The sequence below is a fragment of the Mus caroli genome, unplaced genomic scaffold (assembly GCF_978045245.1).
Source record: "Mus caroli unplaced genomic scaffold, Mus_caroli_1 scaffold_14, whole genome shotgun sequence".
In the NCBI taxonomy this organism is placed as follows: Eukaryota; Metazoa; Chordata; class Mammalia; order Rodentia; family Muridae; genus Mus; species Mus caroli.
The window spans coordinates 78667128-78693429 of record NW_028227269.1 but is presented as its reverse complement, the minus strand read 5'-3'; the positions used below and the strand labels follow the sequence as shown (position 1 = coordinate 78693429).

The 26302-nt window shown below is 49.3% G+C and overlaps 1 protein-coding gene across 8 annotated transcripts in view; it reads left to right on the top strand.

Annotated features, from left to right (window-relative positions):
* The window catches only part of Actn1 (actinin alpha 1), a 92524-nt gene extending 66614 nt beyond the window's left edge, over positions 1–25910 (top strand). For 5 of the 8 annotated variants that reach the window (XM_085830506.1, XM_085830511.1, XM_085830510.1 and 2 more), the window contains exons 8-22: positions 1135–1220; positions 8895–8987; positions 10178–10408; positions 12434–12581; positions 15400–15550; positions 16551–16659; positions 17535–17675; positions 19133–19315; positions 19762–19896; positions 21038–21217; positions 22338–22484; positions 23448–23528; positions 23966–24031; positions 25191–25349; positions 25731–25910. In XM_085830506.1, coding sequence (XP_085686632.1) covers positions 1135–1220; positions 8895–8987; positions 10178–10408; positions 12434–12581; positions 15400–15550; positions 16551–16659; positions 17535–17675; positions 19133–19315; positions 19762–19896; positions 21038–21217; positions 22338–22484; positions 23448–23528; positions 23966–24031; positions 25191–25349; positions 25731–25889 — 2069 coding nt within the window. In that variant the 3' untranslated portion in view covers positions 25890–25910. The remainder of the gene's footprint in view (positions 1–1134; positions 1221–8894; positions 8988–10177; positions 10409–12433; positions 12582–15399; positions 15551–16550; positions 16660–17534; positions 17676–19132; positions 19316–19761; positions 19897–21037; positions 21218–22337; positions 22485–23447; positions 23529–23965; positions 24032–25190; positions 25350–25730) is intronic. The other 3 variants (XM_085830508.1, XM_085830505.1, XM_085830507.1) reach the window with 2 other exon arrangements.
* Positions 25911–26302: the final 392 nt, after the last annotated feature.

The following is a 26302-nucleotide window of genomic DNA, read 5'->3' as shown; positions in this document are numbered from 1 at the left end:
TGAAAGGAGTGGGTCTGTCCACTGGGACCTCAGCTTGAAGAGCTTGGGATCCCTCCCCTGCCGGGGATTCTGTGTGGTTCGGAGGAAGAGGCACTAGCTGACAGCACGCAAGCAGCATAGAGCAAGTTTTTCTGGAGAAGGGAAGGTAGGCCTTCCTGCTCTGTCCTTGCCCTTGGAAGAAGCAGGAACCATGGCCACTGTCCCTTAAGCTCTCCTTAGTCCTAATGCTCATGTGCCTTTTACGTGTCTTAGCCCCACAGTGAGGAGCTGAAGAGAGTCTAGGGTGGGTAGTGTTGGGGCAGGGGGATTGTCAAAGATTGCCCCCAGCTCTGTTTTCCTGATAACCCTTTATATTTGACAATTTCTTCAAGAAGATTCCAAACATGAACAGAAGCATACGATGGTATAACACCCACCATCCCAGGAGGACTTTTGACATTCTGTCACATCTTTTTTTTTTTTTTTTTTTTTTTTCTGTGTCCTTTTGCTGTCTTTGTTGGACTGTGCTGAATCTCAAGTCTCATGTCACCACTACCTGCTTCTGAGTACATGCCTTAAAGATAATGGGTATTTTTGAATGTAATTAAAATACTTCCTACAGACCAGTTGTAGTGACATGTACCTGCAATCTCAGCACTCAGGGGTTGAGACAGGAGGATCATGAATCTGAGGCCAACCTGGGTTGTATCAGTGAGACTGTCTCAAAAACAAATCAACAAAAACTGTTTCACACCTAGCAAATATGACAGTGATTCCAATATATCCTTGTCATGTCATGTGCATGACCAGAGTCCCCTAGTTTAAAATGGCCACTGAGGGTGGGTTGGCTGTGCCCGTGCATATTCTTGGGTGGTGAGCTCTATAGGCCACATTCTCCTTCCTTTAACCCCATCTGTTGATGCCCTTGACCTTGTGATTAGAGGAGAGCTGCCAGGTAGGATAGCCTTGGTTGCCTCCTGGGGTATCAGATCATCCATGCCTCTGTGACCCATGTTCCTGTTATTGGAAGTTGACTCTGAAAGCTGGCTAGATTCAGGATGGACCTTTTGGCAAGGTCACTTCACAGTATGCCACACCCCTTGAGAGATGTGCTAAGGTAGCTTTAACTGCAGCTCTTTCTCTGTCTCTCTACAGACATCGTCGGAACTGCCCGGCCAGATGAGAAAGCCATTATGACTTATGTGTCTAGCTTCTATCATGCCTTCTCTGGAGCCCAGAAGGTACCTGGGGCCCCTACTCCTTCTACGCCCAGCACACCTCATGCCAGATCCTAGCCCTGCTCCTGCCCCCTCCCTCCTTCCATCCCTCCATGTTCCAGTGCAGGGGTCTGGACGGCCTGGTTCTAGTCTTGTGGGTAGTTAGCTGTGGTTATGAAGAGGTCTTGTTTGCCTCCTCTGTAACTCTGCACTTCTGCTGTCTCTTACCATCCATCCGTACTGAAAACATATAAAGTGCTAGTCCTCTGGGACCGGCTACATGACACAGGCAGAAGGGTGGGGTGTATGAGAGATCAGTGGGTCCTGCTTGCAGGAGACCATAAGCCGAAGTCTCACCCCTGTGTGAGTGACAGGCTTGACAGTACTGGGGGTGGGGGATTGGGGGGGCTTCCGTTGGGCTGTTGTACACTTCCTCTCTTCACTTACCCAGTTTGCAAAGGTGTCATATACCTTCTCCCTCAGGTACGATTTAACAAGTCTGTCTCCAGCCTTGAACCCTATCCTGCTTGGGATCCCCATGTGGGCACTGTCCACTGTGTTCTTAGACAGCATGGCCTGTGGGAGGAAGGGAGAGGATGTAAGAGACAGTGAGGCCCCTTCTGGTACCCTGGCCCAGAATGCTCTGGGAGGCAGAGGGTATAAAGCCAGGTCCAGTTCCTGCTGTAGGCACTGGAAAACCCAAAGTTGTCACTCACTACCCTGCTTAACTGGGGCAGCAGATGTCCCTCCCAGAAGCAGCACATGGCTGTGACCACAGAAACCTTCATGGCTTTGGTCCCTAGGCCTGCCACGTGTTCCTCGTGACCTCTGAGTGACCTGTCGGAAGTGCATGATGGGAGGTTCTGCCCCCACCCCTGCCTCCCTTGCTCATTTCCCTGTCTGCTCACTGTCCCTTCTGGCCCGCTCCTCTCCTCCTGCGCCCTCACCTTCTGTCTCGTGCTCTCTGTCCGCTGCTGCTGTTTGAGTTGGCTCTGTACTGCTCTATTCTCTCCTCAACCTCTTCTCCTTCTCTGTGCAGATGTGTAGGCACGCTAAGGCCGGAGGGGAAGGCCATGTGACCTAATGTTTCATGTCACTACCACGCCTTCTCGGTGCGCAGAAGGTGAGCTCGCCCTTGGCCTTGCCCACTCTCCCGGCTGCCTGTTGGCCCATCTTGTCCCCCTCCACGGACAGCAGCAGTAGTTCCCGAGTGAGAGAGGGTTAAACACTCTCAGAGGCCTGACAAGCACACTTAGGGATGGCAGAGAAGCCCAGCCTCTTGGCAGCCTTCCTTTGTGTCTCGGTGAACACTGGGCATAGAGGACCCTCCCCAGAGGGGAAGGCAGACAAGCTGTCAGAGCCTGAATCCTAAGTCATTCCCTTAAATACCCATGATTCCTGTCACTTCTGAACCTTCCTTCTTCCTGCATGACCAAGGCCATCAATCTAGGCAGCAGCCAGGGCAGGGAGAAGTCTTGTGCCTTCTCCCTGATGTCTAGGCCAGAGCCCTGATGCCACTCGCCAGCCAGGCCTTTCATGGATAGTTGCAAACAATATAAGAATACCACCTGGGTGCCATAGACTGTGGAGCCTTGAACATTCATTACTAAAACTACCCTGCAGAGAACAGGGAAGCTATTCTTTTTTCTTTTCTTGTTTTTTCTTTCTTTTTTCCCCCATTGGTCTTTTTGTTGGTTTGTTTTTGGTTTTTGTTTGTTTTTGTTTTTTAAGACAGGGATTCTTTGTGTAGCCTTGGCTGTTCTAGAACTCAATGCGTAGACCAGGCTGGCCTTGAACTCACAGAGATTCACCTGCCTCTGCCTCCCAAGTGCTGGGGTTAAAGGTGTGCGCCACCACCATCTGGCTTTTTTTTCCCCCCCTTCATGTTGGTGCTGGGGTTGAACCCAGGGCCTTGTGCTTACTAGATAAGCGTTCTATCACCAAGCTTCATGTCCAGCAGTAAAAATGTCTTATAAAAAAATCAGTGTGCCTCCCCCACCTCTCTCTTTCTCTCTTTCATAGAAATACCTTTAGGAAAAGGCACCTCTAAAAATTGCCCAAAGACAACCAGATGAGCTGGCAGCAGCCCTGGTACCCAGCGGATGGGCACCTGGACCTGCCTTTCTACTGACTGCAGAGGATGCAGCCCTTCCTGTTGGCTCCTCAGTGGCCAGCTCCAGCTTCTAAGGGATCCTCCCTGCTGGCCTCCCAACTCTTCTTCTGTACCCCCCCCCACCTCTGCTGCTCTCTCGATGACCTCTCCTGAAGCCCCCCCTTTCCCCCCTCAGCCGGGATATAAGCAGCCTCTCTGCTTGCCTTGGTTGGGGTGTTTACACTCAGCCTGCTAACCACATAGAATGCACGGCCAGGCTGACTTGAGGTGGCCTCTCCCCTCCGTCCAACTATCCTGATCCTTTTTTTATGGCCCTTTGCCTTTAAGGATTCTGCCCAGGGTTCCATGCCTGTTGACACTGGCTTTGCCTGTCTTTGATGCCTTCTCTGTGGCCTGGCTGATGACAATGCTCAGGAGGGGAGTGTGTATATGTGTGTGTGTGCACTTGTGTGTGTACATGTGCATGCACAGATAGATGCATGACATGGAAGGGAAGTGTATATCTCCTGTGTGTTGGGGAGAGAGTGGGATTTTTGTGGCTTTTCCTCTGAAATCTCCCCCTCCTTACTGTGCTCTCTTCCCTTTCTTCATCCCTGTTGCAACCATTTCATGCTTTTGTCCATACCTCAGAGTGGGAGCACTGACAGTGTGGCAGAGTGTGGGGTGCCCTGTTTGATCCTTGGGTCTCCTGGTCAGAGACCTCAACAAGACTCATCCAGCAGCACCTGTCTAGAAAGATCTGCTCTGGAGGGATTCGAACCTCTGGTGGGAGGGCGAGGAGATGAAGGAGCCTTTCTGCATTCCACACTCTTGTCTTGACTCCCTCTGTGGCGAGTCACCGTGACAAACACCTTCCAGAACTATATCCATGGCTCACCCTCCTCTCCACATCTTTCCCTGGACAGTCAGACATAATAGAAGTAGAAAGATCCCCACGGGGGCTGGTGAGATGGCTCAGTGGGTAAGAGCACCCGACTGCTCTTCTGAAGGTTCCGAGTTCAAATCCCAGCAACCACATGGTGGCTCACAACCATCTCATAACAAGATATGACTCCCTCTTCTGGAGTGTCTGAAGACAGCTACAGTGTACTTACATATAATAAATAAATAAGTAAATCTTTAAAAAAAGAAAAAAGAAAAAAAGAAAGGTCCCCACGAATAGCCATGCGCAAGTGTCTGTGCACATTGATGTGCAAGCATATGGTGGCCACAGCTGCCGAGAGACTGCCCTCATTGGGTGAGAGGACCAACTGCGGTTTGGCAGGCTGGTTTGGGTTCTAGTTCCTTGCTTCCCTTCCCTGCCCAGGTTTAAGGATGGGTGGAGAGCATTGTTTTGTTTGTCAAGGTTTTGTTTATGCTGCTAGTGCTGTTGGGGGTCTCTTGGGAGCTATTTCTAGGACTGGCTTTTGAATGGGAAGACTTGATTTGATGCGGGTGTTTCTGGTTGTTTAGGGACAGGTGGAGCTGCCTGCATCCACCCACCTGTCCATCAATCACTCGCTCCACTAGTGTAAACCTTCTAAGGGACAAAGAGTATTCCCGTTCACAGACGCTATCTGAGGCAGTGCTCAGAGCAGGGCTTGCACTGCAGCGGGTCTGTGCTGAAGAGACAGCTGTGGGGCTGCGGGATGCTTTCTGTGAGCATTGGCTTGGAGCTTGGAGGCCTACACAGAGATAAGGTGCTCCCAGGAAAGGCTTGGGTACCACTAGGGACAGGCAGAGACCATCACTAAGGAGTTACTAACAGTGGTGGCAACGGTCAGCACAGCTAAGGCAGAAGCTTAGAGGTGTGAGAGGGGAGGAAGCTGTCACCACTAGGTCACTACTGAACAGGGAATTCTGGAGGAAATTGAGGCACAGGAAGAGGGACAGATATGTGTCCCCAAACCTATTCTAGCCTGCTTGTCTTGGGGAAGTTCTTTTCTGGGGCTAGGAGCCATGATCTGCTGGGCTTAGCAAACCCAGGGGAAGGGTAGTAGATTAGGCTGGGGGAAGGGATAGACTAGGCAGTAGTAGTTAGCAGACTGGGGAGGATGGAAAGGCAATTCAAGCTGGAATTAGGGAAATTTACTACAAGCATCAACAAGGAGATCCCTGTCGTAGTCATACATACGGACTGTGGGTGATGGAGCCCTGGTATGTCACTTGGCCTAGTTTGAATATTTGATAACACTTTAATTGATGACAGTCTCTCTATAGATGGACCTGTCTCAAGTGACTTGGCACTCTGACTATCAGGGTGGAAGTTTGGCATTAGGATAGCTAAGTCTCTAAGAACAATGGTTCATGGCTTTGAAAACAATCATAATATAAAATTAAATGTTGTGTGGGCAGGTGTGGTGAGTAATAATGTCTCTAATCCCAGCACTTGGGAGGCAGAGAGGCAGGAGGATCTCAGAGCTCAAGAGCAACCTGGTCTACATAGCAAGTTCTAGAACAGCCAGGGCTACATAGAGAAACCCTGTGTAAACAAATGTTAAGTTGAACACATAGTATGGTTGAAAGTGGTCACAGAGACTGAAAATGCACATCTGGCCCCTTTCTCTGGGGTCTTTTTTCAGCTCATTGGCATCTATGTTTGCTTACATATTATCTCAAGCAGTCTGTCATCTGGAAAGACTTGGGTAGCCTGGTTTATGCATGGGTTTTAGAACAGCCCATTCCATCACTGAAAACCCAAAGTCAGAAGCCAGCCTGACTCTGAGGTGGCTTCCATCTCCGCCTTTCTCTCAGGGCCATTTCTTTCCTCTCCTGGGCCAAGTCCCTCCCTGGTGCTGCTGTTGCCCCCCTATCACAACTCCAGCTCCCACCATGCCATGGGCTTCTTATAACTTTGAAGAGGGGAAGTCAGATGTTTGGGATGGCTGCTGTTGCCATCTGCAGTCTGATTCCCTTCATTCCATGAGTGAGGGCTGCAGGGCCAGCTGAGCTGACTTGTCTCGCCTCTTTGACTGAGGTTAGTTGGTAGTGACAAGCCTCCCTTCATTAGGAGGCCACCTGAGAGCACGTGTCACCTATGCCCCTGGAAGGCTTATTCAGAGTTGCCGAGGAAGGGGAGAACCAGTGTTCTGAGGACAGCCTCTGTCTTTCAAGAACCTGCTTCTCAAAGATCAGAGGACTACTACCCCTAAAGGTGACCCACAGGTGCTCACAGACTGACCCTTTATAAAGAAAGCACTCTTGGCGTTCTGTGGGCTTGACTTCACCGAAGGCAGGAAGGACCTTCTGGCATGCTGGTGGAGGCCTCAGGCTCTCTCTCCTGATGAGGCTAGCCCAAAAAGGACAAGCCAGGATGTAGGCTTTGTTTGTAAAAGGGTGAGATCCTTGCAGAAAGCCTCCAGGAGTTACAGGTGGAAGTCTTCCCCAGATTTCTTCCAAAGGTGTCATCTTTGGCTGTGGAATGGTCCACAGGCCTTGGCAAAGCTGTACAAACTCGAGCCAGTCAGTGGTGGTGCACACCTTTAATTCCAGCACTAGGGAGGCAGAGGTAGGTAGATCTCTAAATTCCAGGCCAGCCTGGTCTACAGAACAAGTTCCAGGATAGCCAAAAAAAGATGCAAACATAGACCCTACTCAGCCTACCAACATGGCAAACAAGTGGAAGTTTATGGCTGTTGAGGCCAGGATTTCAGGGTGCATCTGGAGGACAGCACATTTAAGGTGAGATTTATTTCTAATTACATTAGAAACTATAGCAGCAAGCTAGCGTGGTGCTGCACACCTGTAATCCCTGTACTCTGGGGTATGAGGCAGGAGAACCTTAAGTTCCGGGCCAGCCTGTTTATCTACAATGGGGGGGTCTACCCATGACTTGTTAATGGCGGTGCCTGCAGCCGTAGCACCTCCTGGTTGCCTGTGGTCCTCTGCCCTAACTTCAGCAGCAGGAGTTTTGGTAACACCAGGCACATCATCACCTCAGCCATCTTCATGGAACTGACTGTCTTAGTGCTTTACAACTTCATTCTTTGTGGATCCTGCCTTTTGGGTCAGGCTCCTGGGAAGCAACGGTTTCCTCAGTGCCTCAGGTAATTCTCCACAGTTATTCACTGGTTCTCAAGAAGGATGACAAGCAGGACATCTGTGTGACAAAGGGCCATGCCATCTCCAGGACAGGGTTGAGTTGAGGGCAGGGATGATGTCTGAGGAGACCTTGCTTTCATGAGAGCGGGGAGTCCCAGAGTCCCTGTCCAGATGACTGTTAGACCCCCTCTGCTCACTGCCAAGCTCTCCTTCTGGAGTCCCAGCGGTTCCAGCACCCACGCTGTAGGATAGACTCTTGATGCTTCCCTTGAGAGAGCGTTAGGACACTTTTGCTCTGTCCCATCCCTTATGGGTCCCAGAACACTCCCCCACCAGGTATGGGATTTAGTTGGCATTTCCTCTTTGAAAAACTCTTCTCAGAAAAAAGCCACATGTCCTAGTCTTTCCATCCAGTTCTTGGGAAGTTCTTCACAGTCGGTCTCATTTTGTGATAACAGAAGTTCTTTTTGTTCATCAACCAAATTTGGGTTTTGCCGCCTTTTCTCTTACACCAGGTCACCTGTCCCAGGGTCTCAGGGTTCAAATCTACCTTCTCACAGGCTCATAGGCATTGTCCCTTATACCTAAACTGTCTCCTTTCTACCTTGTAGTCCCAAAAGAGCTTTAAGGAAGCAACTCAACTTCAGAACCACTCAAGTGGGCCAGGCGTGGTACCAAATGCCTTTATACCCATCACTTGAGAGGCAGAAGCAGGCAGATCTCTGTGAATTTGGGGCCAGCCAGATCTACAAGAGTCGAGTTCCAGGAAAGCCAGGGCTACATGATAAGACACTATCTCAAAAAAACAAACAAACAAAATAACCAAATTCACTTAATTGAAGTGGATTTGGAGCACAGGGTCCCTGCTGCTGTTGAATAAAGAGCATCTTTTCCATCCTCCAGAGGCCGAGTCTCATGGGGCTAGGCCTTGTGGCTAGTTACCTTTCCATCCCTTGTTCTTCTCAATGCTGAGGACGATCTCTGGTCTGTCGTGGCCCAGTGCTTGGTGCACGGTGTGATCTTAGTTGAGTCATCAGTATTTGCTCTGGGTTTCCTAGGCTTGCCACCAGTGCTGGGTTATGCCTTACATCTTATCCTCTGTGCACTGCCACAACATTGGCTTTTCTCTAAAGGGCTTTGAGCCAGGAGTCCTGACTGAGAGACCTCACTGTCAGCCAGCACTTTCTCCTCAGGCTTTCAGACTTGAAGACTCACATCTTCAAAATCCCATCAAATCCAGCTCAAAATCCCCAGTCCTGTGATTCCTGGAATTCCAGGCTGGGCATGAGTTTCTTTGTTTTTCCCCCTGGCCTGAGATTTTGGATGCCTCAGTTACTTGATTCATTTCTTCCCAGCATGCATGATGGAAATCAGCCCTTGTCCAGGGCTGGCAAAGAGGTGCTGATGCAGAAGCCAGTGGAGGGAGAGGGTTGTGACTCGGAGCCTCAGGGGCTTCTTTCCAACCGCATGGGATAACAGGGTGGAAGGGGTTGTTGGCACAGGTGTGTCTAGGTACCCCTGCTGCTGGGTCAGGCTGGTCATGACTTTCTCTATCTCGTTTCCAGGCAGAAACAGCAGCCAATCGCATCTGCAAAGTGTTGGCCGTCAATCAAGAGAACGAGCAGCTTATGGAAGACTATGAGAAGCTGGCCAGTGATGTGGGTACCCCTCTGCTCTTCTACCTTGGCCCCAGCTAGGCCATGTATGACACCCTGAGAGAGTGAAGCACCCAGGATCTGTACCTGTATTGCCATTCTGTGGGCACAGTCCCAGGCTGGTGTAGTGCATGATCCAATCACAGTTAACACAGGACAGCTTGGTTAGGGGCCTCTGGGAGAGCAGAAGTGACAACGGGAAAGATGGTCTCTGGGCTACAGTGGGCCTGGGAAATGCCTTCACCTCTCTGGCTCTTGCTTTTTCTTTCACTTACTGAATGGGAGTTGAGGCCTGGGATCTTAGAAGCATTTGCAGTCTGGTAAACTGCCCCTGGGGAAGTTTTGCCTGAACTACATAGTACAGGGCTATGCCAAGTACTTAGAAGACATGTGCCTGAGAGGGCTCAGTACTGTCTCAGGCTTGGTACTTAGCAGTACTTAGTACTTAGTAGTCAGGCCAGCAGGGGACAGAATGGGAAGATGTTAATCAGCTGACCAGCTACCATTTGGGCTAAGGTGCTTCTTCTGGGACAGAATCCGGCCCTTTGAACTGCTCCCCTGGCCTTTCAGTGGCTTTGCCCTCCAGCTGAGTGAGAGCCAGTTGCCCTGGCTTTAATCCCTGCTTCACTGCTCCAGCCAGTCACCACAGCAGGCTGCGTGACCTGGCAGAGCCTTGGGCACCTCCTCCATAGTGTGGGGGTGATAGTAGCACTTGACCATGTAGTATTCCTGTGAGTCACTTTGTGGGTCATGCCTGGCATCATGCAGGTGTTCGTATGCTTCCTGTCATCCATCCTGGATCTTCTTCCTCTCCCTCACTGTGGCTCCAGGCTAGAAATATAGGCTGTCCCAGAAGCTAGCCTCTTCCTTTTGGAGCCAGAGGTTCCCATTCTATTACACCCCTGCTTGGTGTAGATGAAGAAACTGAGGCCTGGCTAGACTTAAGCTCAGGTCTCCTTGCTCTTAGAGAATCCTGTGGTTCTTTGGTTCTTCCCATATCAGGACAGAGAAGATGAGGGGTGTGGGCTCTGAATTGACCATATCCTGGTCAACTTGGAGGAAGCACCCAGAAGCCTTGCTACAAGCCATGGTGAGGTCTTCATAGGTAGTTAATTGGAAGGGAGAGTGGAAGAAAGACAAGCTGGCCTTTGCGCATCCTTACCCTGTGCCTTTCCTCTGTTTTGCCACCGTAGCTGTTGGAGTGGATCCGCCGTACCATCCCATGGCTGGAGAATCGGGTGCCTGAGAACACCATGCATGCCATGCAGCAGAAGCTGGAGGACTTCCGAGACTATCGACGCCTGCACAAGCCGCCCAAGGTGCAGGAGAAGTGCCAGCTGGAGATCAACTTCAACACGCTGCAGACCAAGCTGCGGCTCAGCAACCGGCCTGCCTTCATGCCCTCCGAGGGCAGGATGGTCTCGGTGAGTGCCAGGGGCAAGTCTGGGGCCTGCCTGGCCACTTCCATCCCCCAACTGCATGGAGGTGGGTTTTCTTCTACCTACAAACATAATCCATGTTTCTTATATTCTACCACGCATGCGTGAGCCCAAGCACAAAGGGACAGCCACTTTCTCCCCAGACTGTTCTAGCTCAGGTTTGTCCATCTCAACCCCAGAGTATTCTAAACTTCCCTACACCTTAAAAAAAAAAAGTAAAGTTTTAAACAGAATATGTGGTCATACTGAACCAAGCTGTAATGTTAATTTTTAATTTCATATAACCTCGAGTACTTTCAAAATAAAATAACAATAGCAAAACCAAAGCAAAACAAACCTACTTTTGTTATCTTAAATAAAAATCATTTTTTAGTATGGTTCTAATATGCTAATAAGTAAAATATTTAAAATTAGAAGATATTTATAATCTTACTACCTACTGTATACTTTGTTTTAATTAGAAAAGATTTTTAAAATTTATTTTCTTCTTCTTCCTCGTCCTCTTCCTCTCCTCCTCTCCTCCTCCTCCCCTCCTCCTCCCCTTCTCCCCTCCTCCTATTCTCCTCCTCCTCCTCCCCTCCTCCTCCCCTTCTCCTCCCCTCCTCCTATTCTCCTCCTCCTCCTCCTATCACCACCATTATTTTCTGATCCTAGGCCCTGGATCCCAGTCACCCAGGTCCTCATGAATGTTAGGCAAGTGCTCTGATATAAGGCCAAATTCCCAGGCCCTATTTTATTTTATTTTTCTGTGAGATAGGGTCTTATTAACTCTTCCAAGCTGGCCTAAGACTTATTACCCTGTAGCCCATGAAGACCTTGACTTTGGATTCTCCTGCCTTGGCATTCCAAGTTGCTAGGATTTCAGGCCTATGCTACCAAGTCTAGTTTTAATCTTTATGTATAAATATAATTTTAAGTGGCTCTTAAAGCAAGTTTTATATAAGATTCTTTCAAACAAAAACACCTATAACAAGTTGGGAGGGACACATGTCTGTAATCCTAGCTCTTGGGAGTCTGAGGCAGGAGGATCACAGCAAGCTTGAGGCCAGCCCAGGATATATAGCTAAGCCCTATCTGGAAAACTAAAATGAAACCCTAATATTGCAATCAATCTTCTGTATCACGAGTGCTCCTCCATTATGTCCCCTTTTGTCTTTTTGCCATTCCTTCGCCTTTATCCTTCTCCACGACTTTCTGAGCCAGGAAGTTACAGGGCAGAGTCATTAAGGCAGAACCTTTTATCCCTTCAAACAACGAGTAACAATAATAACAAAAATAGAACAAACAAAACCCAGACATACTGAGCAGGACCAGAGAGGACAGGCCAAGTGGGAGGAGGCAGGAGCAAGGTGGTCTTGCACAGAGAAAATAGGCCTGTGGTGTCTGTCATGCAAGCAGTTTGGAATACCAGTCCTTTAAAGTCCAGGGCTTAATCAGATGTTTTGGGGGTTGTTAAAGTCACTGTGAGCTAACAGGTACTCTTGAGAAATAGAGGGAGTGCCTCTGATGTGGGGCAAATAAATGCCTGGTGTGTGGCCAGGAGGATGGTGCTCAAACTGGCTCTGCTCTAGCTGTGCCGGCTGGGTGCCTTATGCACAGGGCACGTGCATTTCTTTCTTTCCGTGATCGTGGCTGATTCTCTCATCCAAGCTACTCTCCAGAGCCTGATGTCCGGAATCTGGGTCCCTTGGCTTAATAGGATGATGTAAATCTTGGATAGTGTGTATCAGATTGCTTCCTTCTTAATTGGTCTGGTCCTCTGACTTGATCTTGGACCTCTGAGACTAGCAGGGATCCCGTTTGGAAGCTGGTCAATGCAGGAGGGCTCCATAGCTGGATGGCCCACGTGGACTCAGATTCCACTCCCTATCTAAGAGTCAGGGAAATGACTAGAGGAGAGGTGAGGCAGTTGACTGTGGTGAGCAGGTGTGCTAAGATCTAGAAGCATCTCTTCCTGGAAGGCTGCAGCCTTCTCCAGGTTCTCTGAGCCCCTGCCTCCCATCCCTGCAGGATATCAACAATGCCTGGGGCTGCCTGGAACAGGCCGAGAAGGGCTACGAGGAGTGGCTGCTGAATGAGATCCGAAGGCTAGAGAGGTTGGACCACCTGGCAGAGAAGTTCCGGCAGAAGGCCTCCATCCATGAAGCCTGGACAGATGGTGAGGCAGAGCTGGCTCCCGCCCCCGACCCCCCAACTCCCACCCAGCCCACCACCAGTTAGGACTCTTTTCTTTTGCTTTTGTGGGTGGCATCTTATCTGTCTCCGCAGAGTTCTCTGGCAGTAGACAAGTTCACTAACCTCCGTTGCTTTAGTTTTGGTGTTTGGAAAGTGGGGACATTAGTAGAACTGACCTCCTAGGACTGTAAGAGTTTAATGGCAAGGTCGCAGGCATGCTGAGAAGAATCCCTGAGAGCGGTTTTGTGAGAGCACTACTTGTTCCTTGTTTGCTTTACCACCATTGATTTTCCCAAGTCCTTCAGAGTGGCTCTCAGTCCCTGAGAAGCAAATCAAGTTGTCTATTTCCAAATCTCTGACCTGTAGGTGTTAATGTCCCCCCTGTGTAGTTGTCTAGGCTGGCCATCTGGTGTCTGCTTAGTGATGATCTAGGTTAACTGAAGAGAGACAGTCATACAGGATGGGGCTTTTCCTCAGAAGCTGGTTTGGGTTAGAGCAGTTGTTCTCAACCTATGGGTCTCGACCCCTTTGGAGGTCAAACATCCCTTTCACAGGAGTCGCCTAAGACCATCAGAAAACACAGATATTTATGATCCATAACAGTACCAAAATTATGGTTATGAAGTAGCACCAAAAATAACTTTCTGGCTGGAGGGGGGGTCACCACAGCCTGAGGAACTGTATTAAAGGGTCACAGCATTAGGTGAAGTACCGCTGGTGTAGAGTGTAGAATGTCTCCTGCCCATTTTCTCGCACTTCACTTGCCATATTGGCTGGAGCCCCTGAGGCAGAGCCAGTGGTCACTGGTGCCATATGAATGCTTTATTCAGCCCTGGGTCATGTTCCTTTGGCCTTTGGCTGGAAGTAAACTGGGAGGATCACATTCTATAGCCATCTGGGAGTGGCCTGGCTTGATAAGAAAACACCCAGCTAAGTGGGCAGATTTAGGATCCCATATAATTAAGTACACGTGCAGGTACAGAGTGGACAGGAATGGTAGAGATGGCCCTGATTCACTCATTTGTATATATATATTTTTAATTATTATATGTAAGTACACTGTAGCTATCCTCAGATACTCTAGAAGAGGGCATCATATTTCGTTACAGATGGTTGTGAGCCACCATGTGGTTGCTGGGATTTGAAATCGGGACCTTTGGAAGAGCAGTCGGCGCTCTTAACCACTGAGCCATCTCACCAGCCCTCATTTGTATTTTTTGTTTTACTTTATTTTTGTTTTGATGTGAAACAATTTCATTATGTAACCTTGACTGACCTAGAACTCACAGTGAAGACCAGATTGTCCTGGAACTCTGTAGACCAGGCTGTCCTGGAACTCTGATCCAACTGCCTCTCCCCCCTAGTGCTGGGATTAAAGGCCTATGCCACCACACCCAACAGGAATTCATTTCTTGAGATTAAGGAGTTAACCCTAACCATGGAGGAAATTGTGTGTACACAGGGGTATCCATGGTGATATCTACCTCAGGACCAGCTGGGGAGGTTGTGTGTGGTGCCCCACAGAGCAATGAGAAGCTCTGTTGGAGACATCTGGCCAAGTAAATATTCACATCCATGAGTTCTATGTCTCTGGATTCAACCAACTTTGAAGCAAAACACTAAGAACAAAGAGGAATTATGGCTATGTTGAGCTTATGTTTTCTTGTCATAATTCCTAAAGAATATGGATGAACAACTGGCTATATAGCATTTATACTATAAGCAACCTGAGTGGTTTAAAGTATAGGGGAGAATATATGGAGATTAGTGCCATTTTATATAAGGGATTTGAGCATGTTGGGATTTTGCTATTCTTAGCGGTCCTGAAATGAGTTCCCTACAGATCTTAAAGGACCACTGTACCCAGGAAGACCATGAAGCCAAAATAGGAATTCTGATAGTGTGTGCTGCTAAATAGTTTTAAAGCAGAAAACATAATTTATACTGGAATAGATAAGTGGGTTTATTTGTAAATTAAATTTAAACTTACTGTGTTATGATTTTAAAGGGGAAGGGGGGTGGGATTCAATACCACAAAGAAATGCTTTACTATTGAGCACAGCTCTTAGCCTCTCGGACCAAGAAGGTATGAACATCCTGTGGTGGCCCAGGCACAGAGGATGTTACACGTAAGCAAGGCTAAGTTTGCCTGCCCTGAGAGGGTCCTTCCTGAGGCAGCTTGGAAGCTTTTTAGGGAGGTCATTTTTCATCCCTACCTTCCTCAGGCTCCAAAATACAAGAGCTGCCCTTGCCCTAGGCTGGGACATTGGTGATGGTCTGAGAAGTCTCTAGCCACCAGTGGATGTGAGCAGCAGAGGGTGCAGACCACTGACTACACTGAGAATGTCTGGGACAGCAGACCCCCGCAGGGCTCTCAGGACTCACCCACAGGACCAGGAACATTTTAAACCTGGGCACTGATGGAAAGCTTGGCTTGTTTTGTTTCATTTTGGTTTTTCCTGGTTATTCCATACAGCATATATTGCTGTGTTTCCTGATGTTAGAAAGTGAACGTCTGGCTTCATGCATCTCTCCATATTCCCGTGTAACCTTCATATACAAGTAGTTTTAATGGTCTGGAAATCTTCCATGGGAGCAGTGGCCTTTCCAGTCCCTCCCCATAGTTGGACATTCTTGCTGCATGTCCTCCCTGTAGATTGCTGCACAGTGAGCACCTCCATGGGAAATACCCTGACAAGCAGAGCCTCTGGGCTCAAGAGTTGGACAACTAGACTAAACGTGTTTGCCTGGATTGTGCTCACCCGTGTTCTCCCCCCACCCCCACTCTCTGATCCCCCCAGGCAAAGAAGCCATGCTTCGGCAGAAGGATTACGAGACAGCCACCCTGTCTGAGATCAAGGCCTTGCTCAAGAAGCACGAGGCCTTTGAGAGTGACCTGGCTGCCCACCAGGACCGCGTGGAGCAGATCGCAGCCATTGCCCAGGAGCTTAAGTACGCCCGCTCTGACCTCTCTCCCTTTGGTGCCCCAGCATGAGGCTGAGATCTGCTTTCTCAGCTGTTGTGGATGAGGGTGGGAAATAGGGAATATGCAGACAGATGGTGCTGGGGGGTGGGGTGTAGAGTTGTGCCAATGTGGGAAGGAGGCAATACGGAAGGCCTGGTGGGAGAGAGCACCAGCCATTCCATTCTTGTGTAGATATTTGGTTATCACCTACTACCAGGGCAAGACCAGAGGGTGCCCACACCCTATTTTATTTGATTTTTGCCTTTTAATTAATAGTTTTTAGGTTTGCATAAAATTAATGGGGTTTGGTTACCACAAATTTATTACTTTTTGCTTTGTTTTTAAATTTTGTGTGTGTGTGGTGGGGGTGGGGGTGGGGGTATATGCATGCCATGGTGCAATGGTGGTCAGAGGACAGCTTGAAGGAATTGGTTCCTTCTCTTTTTACTGTGAGCTCCAGGGCCTCACTCAGGTCTTCAGGCTTGCACATACGTGTGCCTTTTCTTGCCAGCCCAGATTTTGTTTTTTAGTTTTCTCTTGAGACAGGGTTCAAACTATAGCCTAGGCCGGCCTAGAACTCAATGTGTAGCTCAGGGTAGCCTCAAACATGTGACAATCCTCCTGTCTCGGCCTCTCAGGAGAGTGCTAAGATTATAGACATGAGTCACCATGCTCGGCTCCCAAGCCTTGGTCCATGATTCTGGATTTTCTTTTGGGACCTCAGCAGTTTCCTGTCATTGGTCATTAGAGTCACCGTCAACTTTGGTTGGAGCAGGGACTGTTGGGGAGGGGCAGCCACCGACCCTGCTTCCGGTAGAGGCAGGGATGGGAGGGTGCGGATGGTGTGTGGAGGAGAGCACTTTCAGTTCCCCCAGCACTGTTAGTGCTCCTAACATGCCCAGGAACAGGAATGACAGTCCCCCCCAGCTCTCTCGTTGCCCACCTGTGTCACTGTCACTTGACCCCTTGTCTCATCCCACTCCACAGTGAGCTGGACTACTATGACTCGCCAAGTGTCAACGCTCGTTGCCAAAAGATCTGTGACCAGTGGGACAATCTAGGGGCTCTCACTCAGAAGCGGAGGGAAGCTTTAGAGGTAGGACCCTCCCCCTTGGTTCTTTGCCTTTATGAGTTCCCATGATTCCCTGCACCATCCCTAGCTCTTGACCTGTTGTTGGAATGACTCACTTTGACCAGAATGTGTGAGTGTAGATCTGTTGCTGGACTTTTTTGGGCTACTTTGTGAGTACTTCTTTCTTCCACTCTTCTCTACCCCTCTTCTTCCACCCTTTCTACCCCCTAACACTAGGTAGGAGAGAAAGGGGGGTAATGTTACTGGTAAGCCACTTCCTGCTGTTTGGGGGCATTGAGCTCTTTGGGCCAAGTTTGATCTTTGCCTTCAAACCCTCATTAGGTTATCTAACTTCTTATTGTTTCTTCTTTGTACACAACTATTTTAACAAACCACAACAACCACTGACCTACAACACCTCTCGGGGCCCTAGCATTTATATACCCTGTCAGGAGTCCCCAGAATTTCAAATTGTCACACATTTGCAGAAACTATCTGCAGCTCGAAAAATCACACCCCTGCTAGAACACGAAAGGAAATCGTAGCCAGCTGCTGTGGACAACCTAGAGCAGCCCCGGGTCCACACCTGGGGTTGTAAAAGGTGCATATTCTGTGTTTTTAAAGAAACCAGAATTCTCACCGCAGAGAATTTAGCTCATCTTGCAGCTCCAGCCCTCTGAGAGCTGTCCTACTCTGTAAACCAGACCCTCCTGGGGCCAGGACATGTGATTCTAGTGTGAGATGCCCTGTCAATTGACAACCAAGACTCAGAGCCACTCAGGAGCTGGTTCCTTCTGCCTCATCCAGTCCAGTGCTCCTAGACCAAGATGCTGGGGTTGTTGGGATGCTGACTCTGGATGTCACTCTGCTAAACATTCCATCCCACTTGATTCTCTCAGCGAACAGAGAAGCTGCTGGAAACCATCGACCAGCTCTACTTAGAGTACGCCAAGAGGGCTGCACCCTTCAACAACTGGATGGAGGGAGCCATGGAGGACCTGCAGGACACCTTCATCGTACATACCATCGAGGAGATCCAGGTGGGTAACCCCAAGAGGCTAGTCCTTCTTAGGGGCAACATCCTAATGGTTCCGTAGATTAATAGTGTTAGCACATGAGGTCACATGTTTGTTTGTAAAGATTTCTTTATTTTTATGTTGGGTATATGGGTGCTTTGCCTGTCTGCATGCATGTACACCACTTACATATAGCACCCAGACTCCCCTGGTACTAGAGTCTCAGGTGGTTGTTGGTAGTCGTATGTATACCGGGAACTGAACACCTGCCCTCTGTAAGAGCAACAAGTGCTCTTAACTGCTGAGTCATCTTTCCAGCCTCTTACCCCTACAGGATCTTTGTATCCACTATGTGCTTCTGGAAAGTCTGAAACACATTATCTATACCATGCTGGCCTCAAACTCACAGAGATCCTCCTGCCTCTGCTGCCCAAGTGCTGGGACTAAAGAAGTATGTCATCATACCCAGTCTAGTACTTGAATTATTTTGATAAGGTATATATGTGTGTGTGTGTGTGTAGTACAATATCTTAAAGATAAAGGGGTGCTAAGGCAAGGTTTCTTTCCCATAACTCTTTCTGGCCCCCTGTCCCCCTTTTCAGGGGTAAGTAGTATGATCAGAGTCTCTGTGTATACAGACAAATGCATTTATCTAAGTGTTCTTTGTACCTTTTTCTTTTATGCACACAAAAATGTAGACTTTATTATATACCATATCCTATATCTTGACTTTTTTTTTTTTTTTTTTTTTTTTTTTGGTTTTTTGAGTCAGGGTTTCTCTGTATAGCCCTGGCTGTCCTGGAACTCACTTTGTAGACCAGGCTGGCCTCGAACTCAGAAATCCGGCTGCCTCTGCCTCCCAAGTGCTGGGATTAAAGGCATGCGCTCTAAATCTTGACTTTTAACATTAACCTTGGAGCTCCCATTGGCTCCCATCTTCCTCAATCTTTAATGTCACTATAGAACATTAGATCAAAAAGTTTGCAGGGACTAAGGATATAGCTCAGTTGGTAGCATGCTTGTCTAGCATACATGAAGCCCTGAGTTCAGTTCCAACCATTGCATAAAATGAGTATGTTGATGCATGTCTTTAATCCTAACATTCTCAAGGTAGAGGAAGGAAAAGGGATTTTTGCAGGAAGATGAAGGAGCTAGTGTTGTAAGAGGTTCCCTAGGAAACAGGGCTCGCCCCACCCCCACATGACTGATCTGATGGTGTGGTGTTGAACATTCCCAGTGGTGACAGCTGTGTACCAGCCCTCAACTCAGGACACAGCTGTTTCCTGGCTGGCTCTGCCTTTGCCTTTCTCAGGCTATCCTGCCTTGCTGGTTCTCTGCCATAAGATCCTGGTTTGATTGCCTCCAGCTCTTCACTAGGTGTGGGACTTGCTACCTCTTGGATTCACTTTGTTTACTGTGTCTGAGGAGAGGAGCCCTGCCTCCCTTGAGTCTCAGTACTAATCATGCCATTGTCTATCCAGGGACTGACCACAGCCCATGAGCAGTTCAAGGCCACCCTCCCGGATGCAGACAAGGAGCGCCTCGCCATTCTGGGCATCCACAATGAAGTGTCCAAGATCGTCCAGACCTATCATGTCAACATGGCAGGCACCAACCCCTATACAACCATCACGCCTCAGGAGATCAATGGCAAATGGGACCATGTGAGTTAATAGGCTGAACGGACGGGCATAGGCTGAACCATCACACATTTCTTTTTTTTTTTTTTTTTAAGATTTATTTATTATATGTAAGTACACTGTAGCTGTCTTCAGACACTCCAGAAGAGGGCGCCAGATCTCGTTACGGATGGTTGTGAGCCACCATGTGGTTGCTGGGGTTTGAACTCTGGACCTTCGGAAGAGCAGTCGGGTGCTCTTACCCACTGAGCCATCTCACCAGCCCCATCACACATTTCTTAAGGGCAGGATTTTTATCTTTATCTCAGTGGTTCATTTCTTTATCAGTGAATGAATTTCTAGAGCAAGTTGACATCTTCACTCTTGCTGCGTTCTGATTTGATTTGCCCCTTTTCCTCGGTGGGACCCCCATTTCCTCACCTCCGAGGTATCCAGCCCACCCACAGAGTCGCTGGTTGTTCCCACCCCAGGTACGGCAGCTAGTGCCCCGGAGGGACCAGGCTCTCACAGAGGAACATGCAAGGCAGCAGCACAATGAGAGGCTACGCAAGCAGTTTGGGGCACAAGCCAATGTCATTGGGCCCTGGATCCAGACCAAGATGGAGGTGAGTTTTGTCATGGGAAGCAGGCTGGGAATGCTCTTTCTCTTCCTACTTAACACCATTCCAGCCAGTCACCTGCTTCCTAGGAAGGACCATGATGTCCGGAGGTCCGAGCCTGTGATTATTCAGTTGCGGGGGATGCTGACTGCTGACAGTTTGCTTCCTCTGTCTGCTTGGAGCAAAGTAGGACACTATTAAGGAACTACCTATGAAAATTCCACAGGGCCGGGCGTGGTGGTGCACGCCTTTAATCCCAGCACTCGGGAGGCAGAGGCAGGCGGATTTCTGAGTTCGAGGCCAGCCTGGTCTACAAAGTGAGCTCCAGGACAGCCAGGGCTATACAGAGAAACCCTGTCTCGTAAAAACCAAAAAAAAAAAAAAAAAGAAAATTCCACAGGAAGAGCAACTGAGTGCCTTGGTCAGCTCAGGCCCTCTCTGGGTTGTCTTATCTCTATTACCGCTCTCCTGTCAGTGAGCCTGATTCTTTTCAGAGAGCCGAGCCTCTCGACAAGTATAGAAAAATTTCATAGGATGGAGAGGATGGATCAGGGATGGATCAGGGATGAAGGAGTGTAGCCAGAGTGTGATCACTGAGCATTTTGTACACGGCGTCCATGCCAAGTTTGTGTGGGTATACACATACACACACACATGCACCTGAGCACACATGCACACACGCTCATGGGCATGCATCCCCAAGACTCTACTTGTAAATGCTTGATAAGTTTTAACAGGACTGAGCCGAATGAACAAAACTGCCTTCACCAAGAACCACTTAAATGAGTGAGTGGCTGGCAGAAGTATGCATTAGGCCTGGCACCTGGGGACGAATGGGGATCAGTAGGAACTGGTCATCCATCCTAGGAGGCAAAACAGCAGGGTTATAGAGAGACCCATCAGGGGAACTGAGAAATAAGAGGGGCCCTGGCTCAACATAGATAGATGGGAGATGGCTGGGTAGAAGTCTAGGATGCAGCTTCCCTACCAAGGAACGTCCATGCTAAATATCTTTTCCTGCTCTGTGTTGCCAGTGCTAACCTCTTTAGGGCTTGGAAGATAGCTAGGAGAGGTGACTAGGGACTGGTCCCTGCCCCAGGAGTGCAGAGTAGGCTGGTATGACAAGACATCTCCTTCTGATGAGCAGGAGATTGGGAGGATTTCCATTGAGATGCACGGCACCCTGGAGGACCAACTCAGCCACCTGCGGCAGTATGAGAAGAGCATCGTCAATTACAAGCCAAAGATTGACCAGCTGGAGTGCGACCACCAGCTCATCCAGGAGGCACTTATCTTTGACAATAAGCACACCAACTACAACATGGAGGTAAATAGGCCTGGCCCTCTTTCTCTGGGAGGAAGCCTGGGCCTCTTCCTAGCCTCCATTTGGGGTAGCATCTCCCAATGAATCAGGCTGGAGGAGGAGGAGGAGGAGGAGGGGTATGCTCTCTGCCCCTGAAACTCTGCACCTTCAATCTGCAGTACCTTCTGGATGCCAGAGAACTTGTTACAAGTGTGCACATCTGGTCCCTAGCTGGAACTGAATGAGCCTTGGTTTGTAACAAGCACTCCCCAGTGATAAAGATGCTATGGTCTCAAGATCTCACTGGCTTAGGTACTTCCTAAATGATGTGAGCTCTTCATCCCTTAACAACAGGATATGTTCTGAGGTTCGCCTCGTTAAGTGGTCTCCTCTTTGTTCAAATATCAGAGTGTGCTTTCAGTGGCTGCAGTGTTACCATGCAGCCACTTGAGACCACCGTGGTGTATTTGACTTGTCACTGATCAGAAGGCCATTATGTGGTGCCAGCTGTGTGGGTTTCCCCCAAAGGTTTATTTGTGGATGTATATGTCTGTATGTGTGGCTGCAGGGTAGGTCTTGCTGGGACAGGGGCATTCTGGTTTTTTAGCTTTTCCCACCACAAAATCTACCTTCCTTCACTAGCAGAGTTCCAATGGCAAATCTGGGTTCTTATAGCTTTTTTTATTTTCAGTCAAAGGCCTGTTCTTTCCGGCCTCTTTCAGGCCTCCCATCCTGATAGGGTGTGATGTGTCCCTCCTGATGGTGATACTGTAACTTCAGATAGAAGATCAAGTTAAATGTTTTTTGTTTTTTGGGGTTTTTTTTTTTTTTTTTTTTTGGTCTTTATCTTATGGCTATGAGTATTTTGCCTGAGTGAATGTCTGTGCACCGTGTCTGTTCCTGGTGCCCGAGAAGGCCAGAAGAGGATATATCCCCTGGAACTAGAAGTATGGTTGTGAGCTGCCATAGGGGTCCTACAGTTGAGCCTGGGTCCTCTGGAAAAGCAAGAAATGCTTTTAACCACTGAGCCATCTCTCTAGCCCTTACTTCTGCCATGTTTGAGTTGGGAGGAGGGATAGTTAGTTGGACAGCCTGGAGCCCAGACCTGGCGCTCCTTTCTGATGGGCTTGATTCTTGCTTCTAGCATATCCGTGTAGGCTGGGAGCAGCTGCTCACCACCATTGCCAGGACCATCAATGAAGTGGAGAACCAGATCTTGACCCGGGATGCCAAAGGCATCAGCCAGGAACAGATGAACGAATTCCGGGCCTCTTTCAACCACTTTGACCGGGTGAGAGCCCCAGTTCTTGCTCACCTAGAGTGGCCTCCAACCCCCGACCCAGAGCCCTGGAGGGCATTGCCCAGGGCATAAACCTGGTCCTTGGGTAGGTGAGGAGGAGAGAGAGGAAGAAACTGTTAACAGCCTGCCCTGACTCAGTATATCCCACAGAGCCAGGCTTTCTGAGCTGACCTGAGCAATCCCGCTTTGCCCGGTAAACCTTCACAGCGTTCCTAGAAAGAATGCTAATGTGGGTGAGGAGGGGAAAGCCCCTCTTCATTCTTGACTCTGTCTCCTGTGAGAAATCAACCCTTGGAAAAGAGGCTGCCAGAGCCACCAGTAAAGCCCTGTGCCTGTGGCTGTGGGGACTGTCCCTTACCTCTGCCTTGTGACAAAGGAACCAAAAGAGACTCTGCCCTTACCCAGGCTGCCTTTGGGATCTGTTGAGGACATTAGCGTCCACTATCCTGGGTTCTCGCGTCAGCTGCAGGACAGGCTGCCTTGTCAGTAGGCTGCACATTGCCAGTGCCCTGAGCTTGGGGACAGCCACAGGGGAGGTGGGGCATGAGGTCAGGTGCTCTCCCCCACCCTGCCTGCTTCACTGCCCTCCAGGTACCTGGTGAGGTGGGGGGGTTCTGGGAGACATCAGGTCACCTGGGGCACTTTTGGGAGCTTCTCACCCTTGTGGCTCATCATGTTCCCCCTCTGGCCCTGCTTTCCCGAGCAGGACTGTGTTCCAGGGACAGGGCCCCACCTCTGGAGCCTCGTCTGTGTGTCTAACTGTGTGCATTTTTATTTCCCGTTTCCCCCACCCTTCCCCTCCACCCTCTCCATCCATCCGCATGCCTTTGTCCCCGTGTCTCCCCACACACACCACCTTCCACCCCGGGGCATGGCCCACCCTCCCCCACCCCCCTCACGGCCTCCTCTTCCCTGGCACCGCATGGCTCGCTGCCTGGCGCACCACGGCCCCAGGATCACTCCGGCACGTTGGGTCCCGAAGAGTTCAAAGCCTGCCTCATCAGCTTGGGTTATGATATTGGCAACGACCCCCAGGTACTTGCCTCCTGCATGGAGCACGCTCAAGGGTGGCCTCCGGGGCGAGAAATAACGCATTTCTCCTTTTTTTCTTCTCTCTCTGTCTGACTCTCCCTGTCCCCCTTCCTGTGGGCCACGGGGCTCATCCTCTTCTGCTCTCCCTGCCTGCCCACTGTCGGGTTCCTCTGACTTCTGACCTCTGCCTTCGGCTATCTTTCCTGGGAACCTGCTTGGGTGTCCGCCTCCTCTCCCTCGCCACATCTCATCTGTGAACTGGACTTCTGCATTTCTTTGCTCTGACCTCCTTCAACATGTTCCTCCTACATTCTTCGGCTACTCCTATTCTTCGTACCATAAACTGGGTCATTCCTTTCCACTGTCTTCCTGGCCTCTGGCTGGCCCCTCCTCCTCCCACCTGTCTGTCCCTCCTGTGTCTTGGCGCCACTGCCCTACAGAAGAAGACGGGCATGATGGACACAGACGATTTCCGCGCCTGCCTTATCTCCATGGGTTACAACATGGTAACGTAAACCCCCTCCTCCGCCTGCCAGGCTTTCTAAAGTTGCCTTGGCCGGGAGGCAGCCACCTGACTGGAGAAGCTAAGTCTTAGTAATGGTGGACAAAGGCTCTTAGGTTAGAACTGCCCTCCTCGGGGGAGTCCCTTATGGCCATCCTTGGGGAAGATGGCACCTGAAAACCAGACCACCCATGGGGCCAGGGTGTGGCTGGGAGGCTTGGCCTCCTCATCCTGGTCTCTGAACCAGTTTATCTTATGGTACTTTCTGTGGAGAAAGGGCTTTTTCACCCCTACAGTGGACACCAGCTGTGGACAGCCAACCCCAAGGTTTATAGAATGATAAGTCTGCTTTGTCTTATATGACAATGGCAGTTTATACTTCTGCCCTGGTAGTAGCTCCATCTAGACCTGCCACCACTCAGTCTTGACCCAGGCCTCTCGCTGACCTTGTTTTGTCCCCTCTGCATCCAGCTGAGCTGGATAGGACCTTAGCTGGATAAACAGGTGTCCACTGAACCAAGTACAGAGCCCATGGGATGCCCAGCAGGGTTAAAGGCTAGGCTAGAAGTATACTCCGTAAATTCCACATTGCCATCAAAGTTTGTGGTCTCAGATGTAGTGAGGAAACCTCACAATGTGGTTGTAAGAGTTAAATAAAGTGATCACAAGGACTGCGTACTTGTCTGGCACAGATATGTTAAGGAAACAGCATAAGTTGGAGCTAGACTGCCTGCGTCCTAATCCTAGCTCCCTACCTCCTAGCTATGTGACCTTGGGTAAGTCACTTACCCTGTCTGGGCCTCAGATTTCCCATACAATGGGAATACTATGATTTTATTCAGTTGTGATGATAAGATGAATTTAGAATAGTGGCTGGCCTATATAATACATGCCATATGAGTGTTAGCCATTGTTGAAGTTATTATCAGTATAATTAATACTACCCATCATTTTCTGTAAGTGAAACCCAGAGCTCTGCAGGGGGTGGGAAGTCCTGAGACTCACAACGTTTGGGTCACTTTCTCACCCTGGGGTAACCCAAGCCAGATCAGATGTCTGTTGTGCCTCCTGTTCCAACCATAGGCAACTTGGGGCTGGAGGTACACTTGAGATGCCCCAGTAGGCCGTTAGGGTGACAGGTGTGGGTTGGTTGTCTCCTCCAGGGAGAGGCAGAGTTTGCCCGCATCATGAGCATTGTAGACCCCAACCGCTTGGGCGTAGTGACATTCCAGGCCTTCATCGACTTTATGTCCCGAGAGACGGCTGACACCGATACTGCAGATCAGGTCATGGCTTCCTTCAAGATCCTGGCTGGAGATAAGGTAGGACTTGCTGACGCTGAGCCAGCGGGTGGTTACTGTAAATCGGTAGGATGAATGAAAAGAGTCCGAGTGAAATAGGTTTGGAAGGAAGTTGAAGTAGATACTAAAATGGAAAATGTGACATGTTTAAAATACCATATACAAATGATATATTACTTGTAAATATATAATATGCACTTAAATATATATGTGTACATACACACGGATGTCTCTGTTATATGTATGTACGCACGTATTCTACAGATCAAGTAGAGCGAGGAAATTAGAACAACACGGGTACCTAACATTCCCAGCAAGTTTACGACCTAATGGTTGCGGCAATGCCGCGTTGCTTTCCGGCCGCTGCCGAGGTTTCCGACCCTGACCATGCTTTCTCCGCAGAATTACATCACAGAGGATGAGCTGCGCCGCGAGCTGCCCCCTGACCAAGCCGAGTACTGCATCGCAAGAATGGCCCCCTACGCGGGCCCCGACTCTGTGCCCGGTGCTTTAGACTACATGTCCTTCTCCACGGCACTGTACGGCGAGAGCGACCTCTAACCCGCCCCTGCCTCCCCCCCCCCCCCCCTGGCCTTCTGCGCGTGCGCCCCACCCTGCTCCTCCTCCTCCGCCCAGTCTGGCTGGCTGGGTTCGTTTTTTTCAGCTCAGCCACCAAGGGGGCAGAGCTCCGACCCAGGCGGCATCAAGCCTCCCTGCCCACAAAGTGACAGTTTACAAAATTATTTTCTGCAAAAAAGGATAAAAAAAAAAGTTACGTTAAAAAAAAGTTTAAAAAGAAAAAAAAAAACCAAAAAAACTACATATTTTATTATAGAAAAAAAGTATTTTTTTCTCCACCAGTCTTAAATGGAAAAGAGGAAAAATTAACTATTTGCACCGAAATGTTTTTGTTTTGACATAGGAAAATAACCAAGCACAAAGTTATATTCCATTCTTTTTACTGAAGTTTTTTC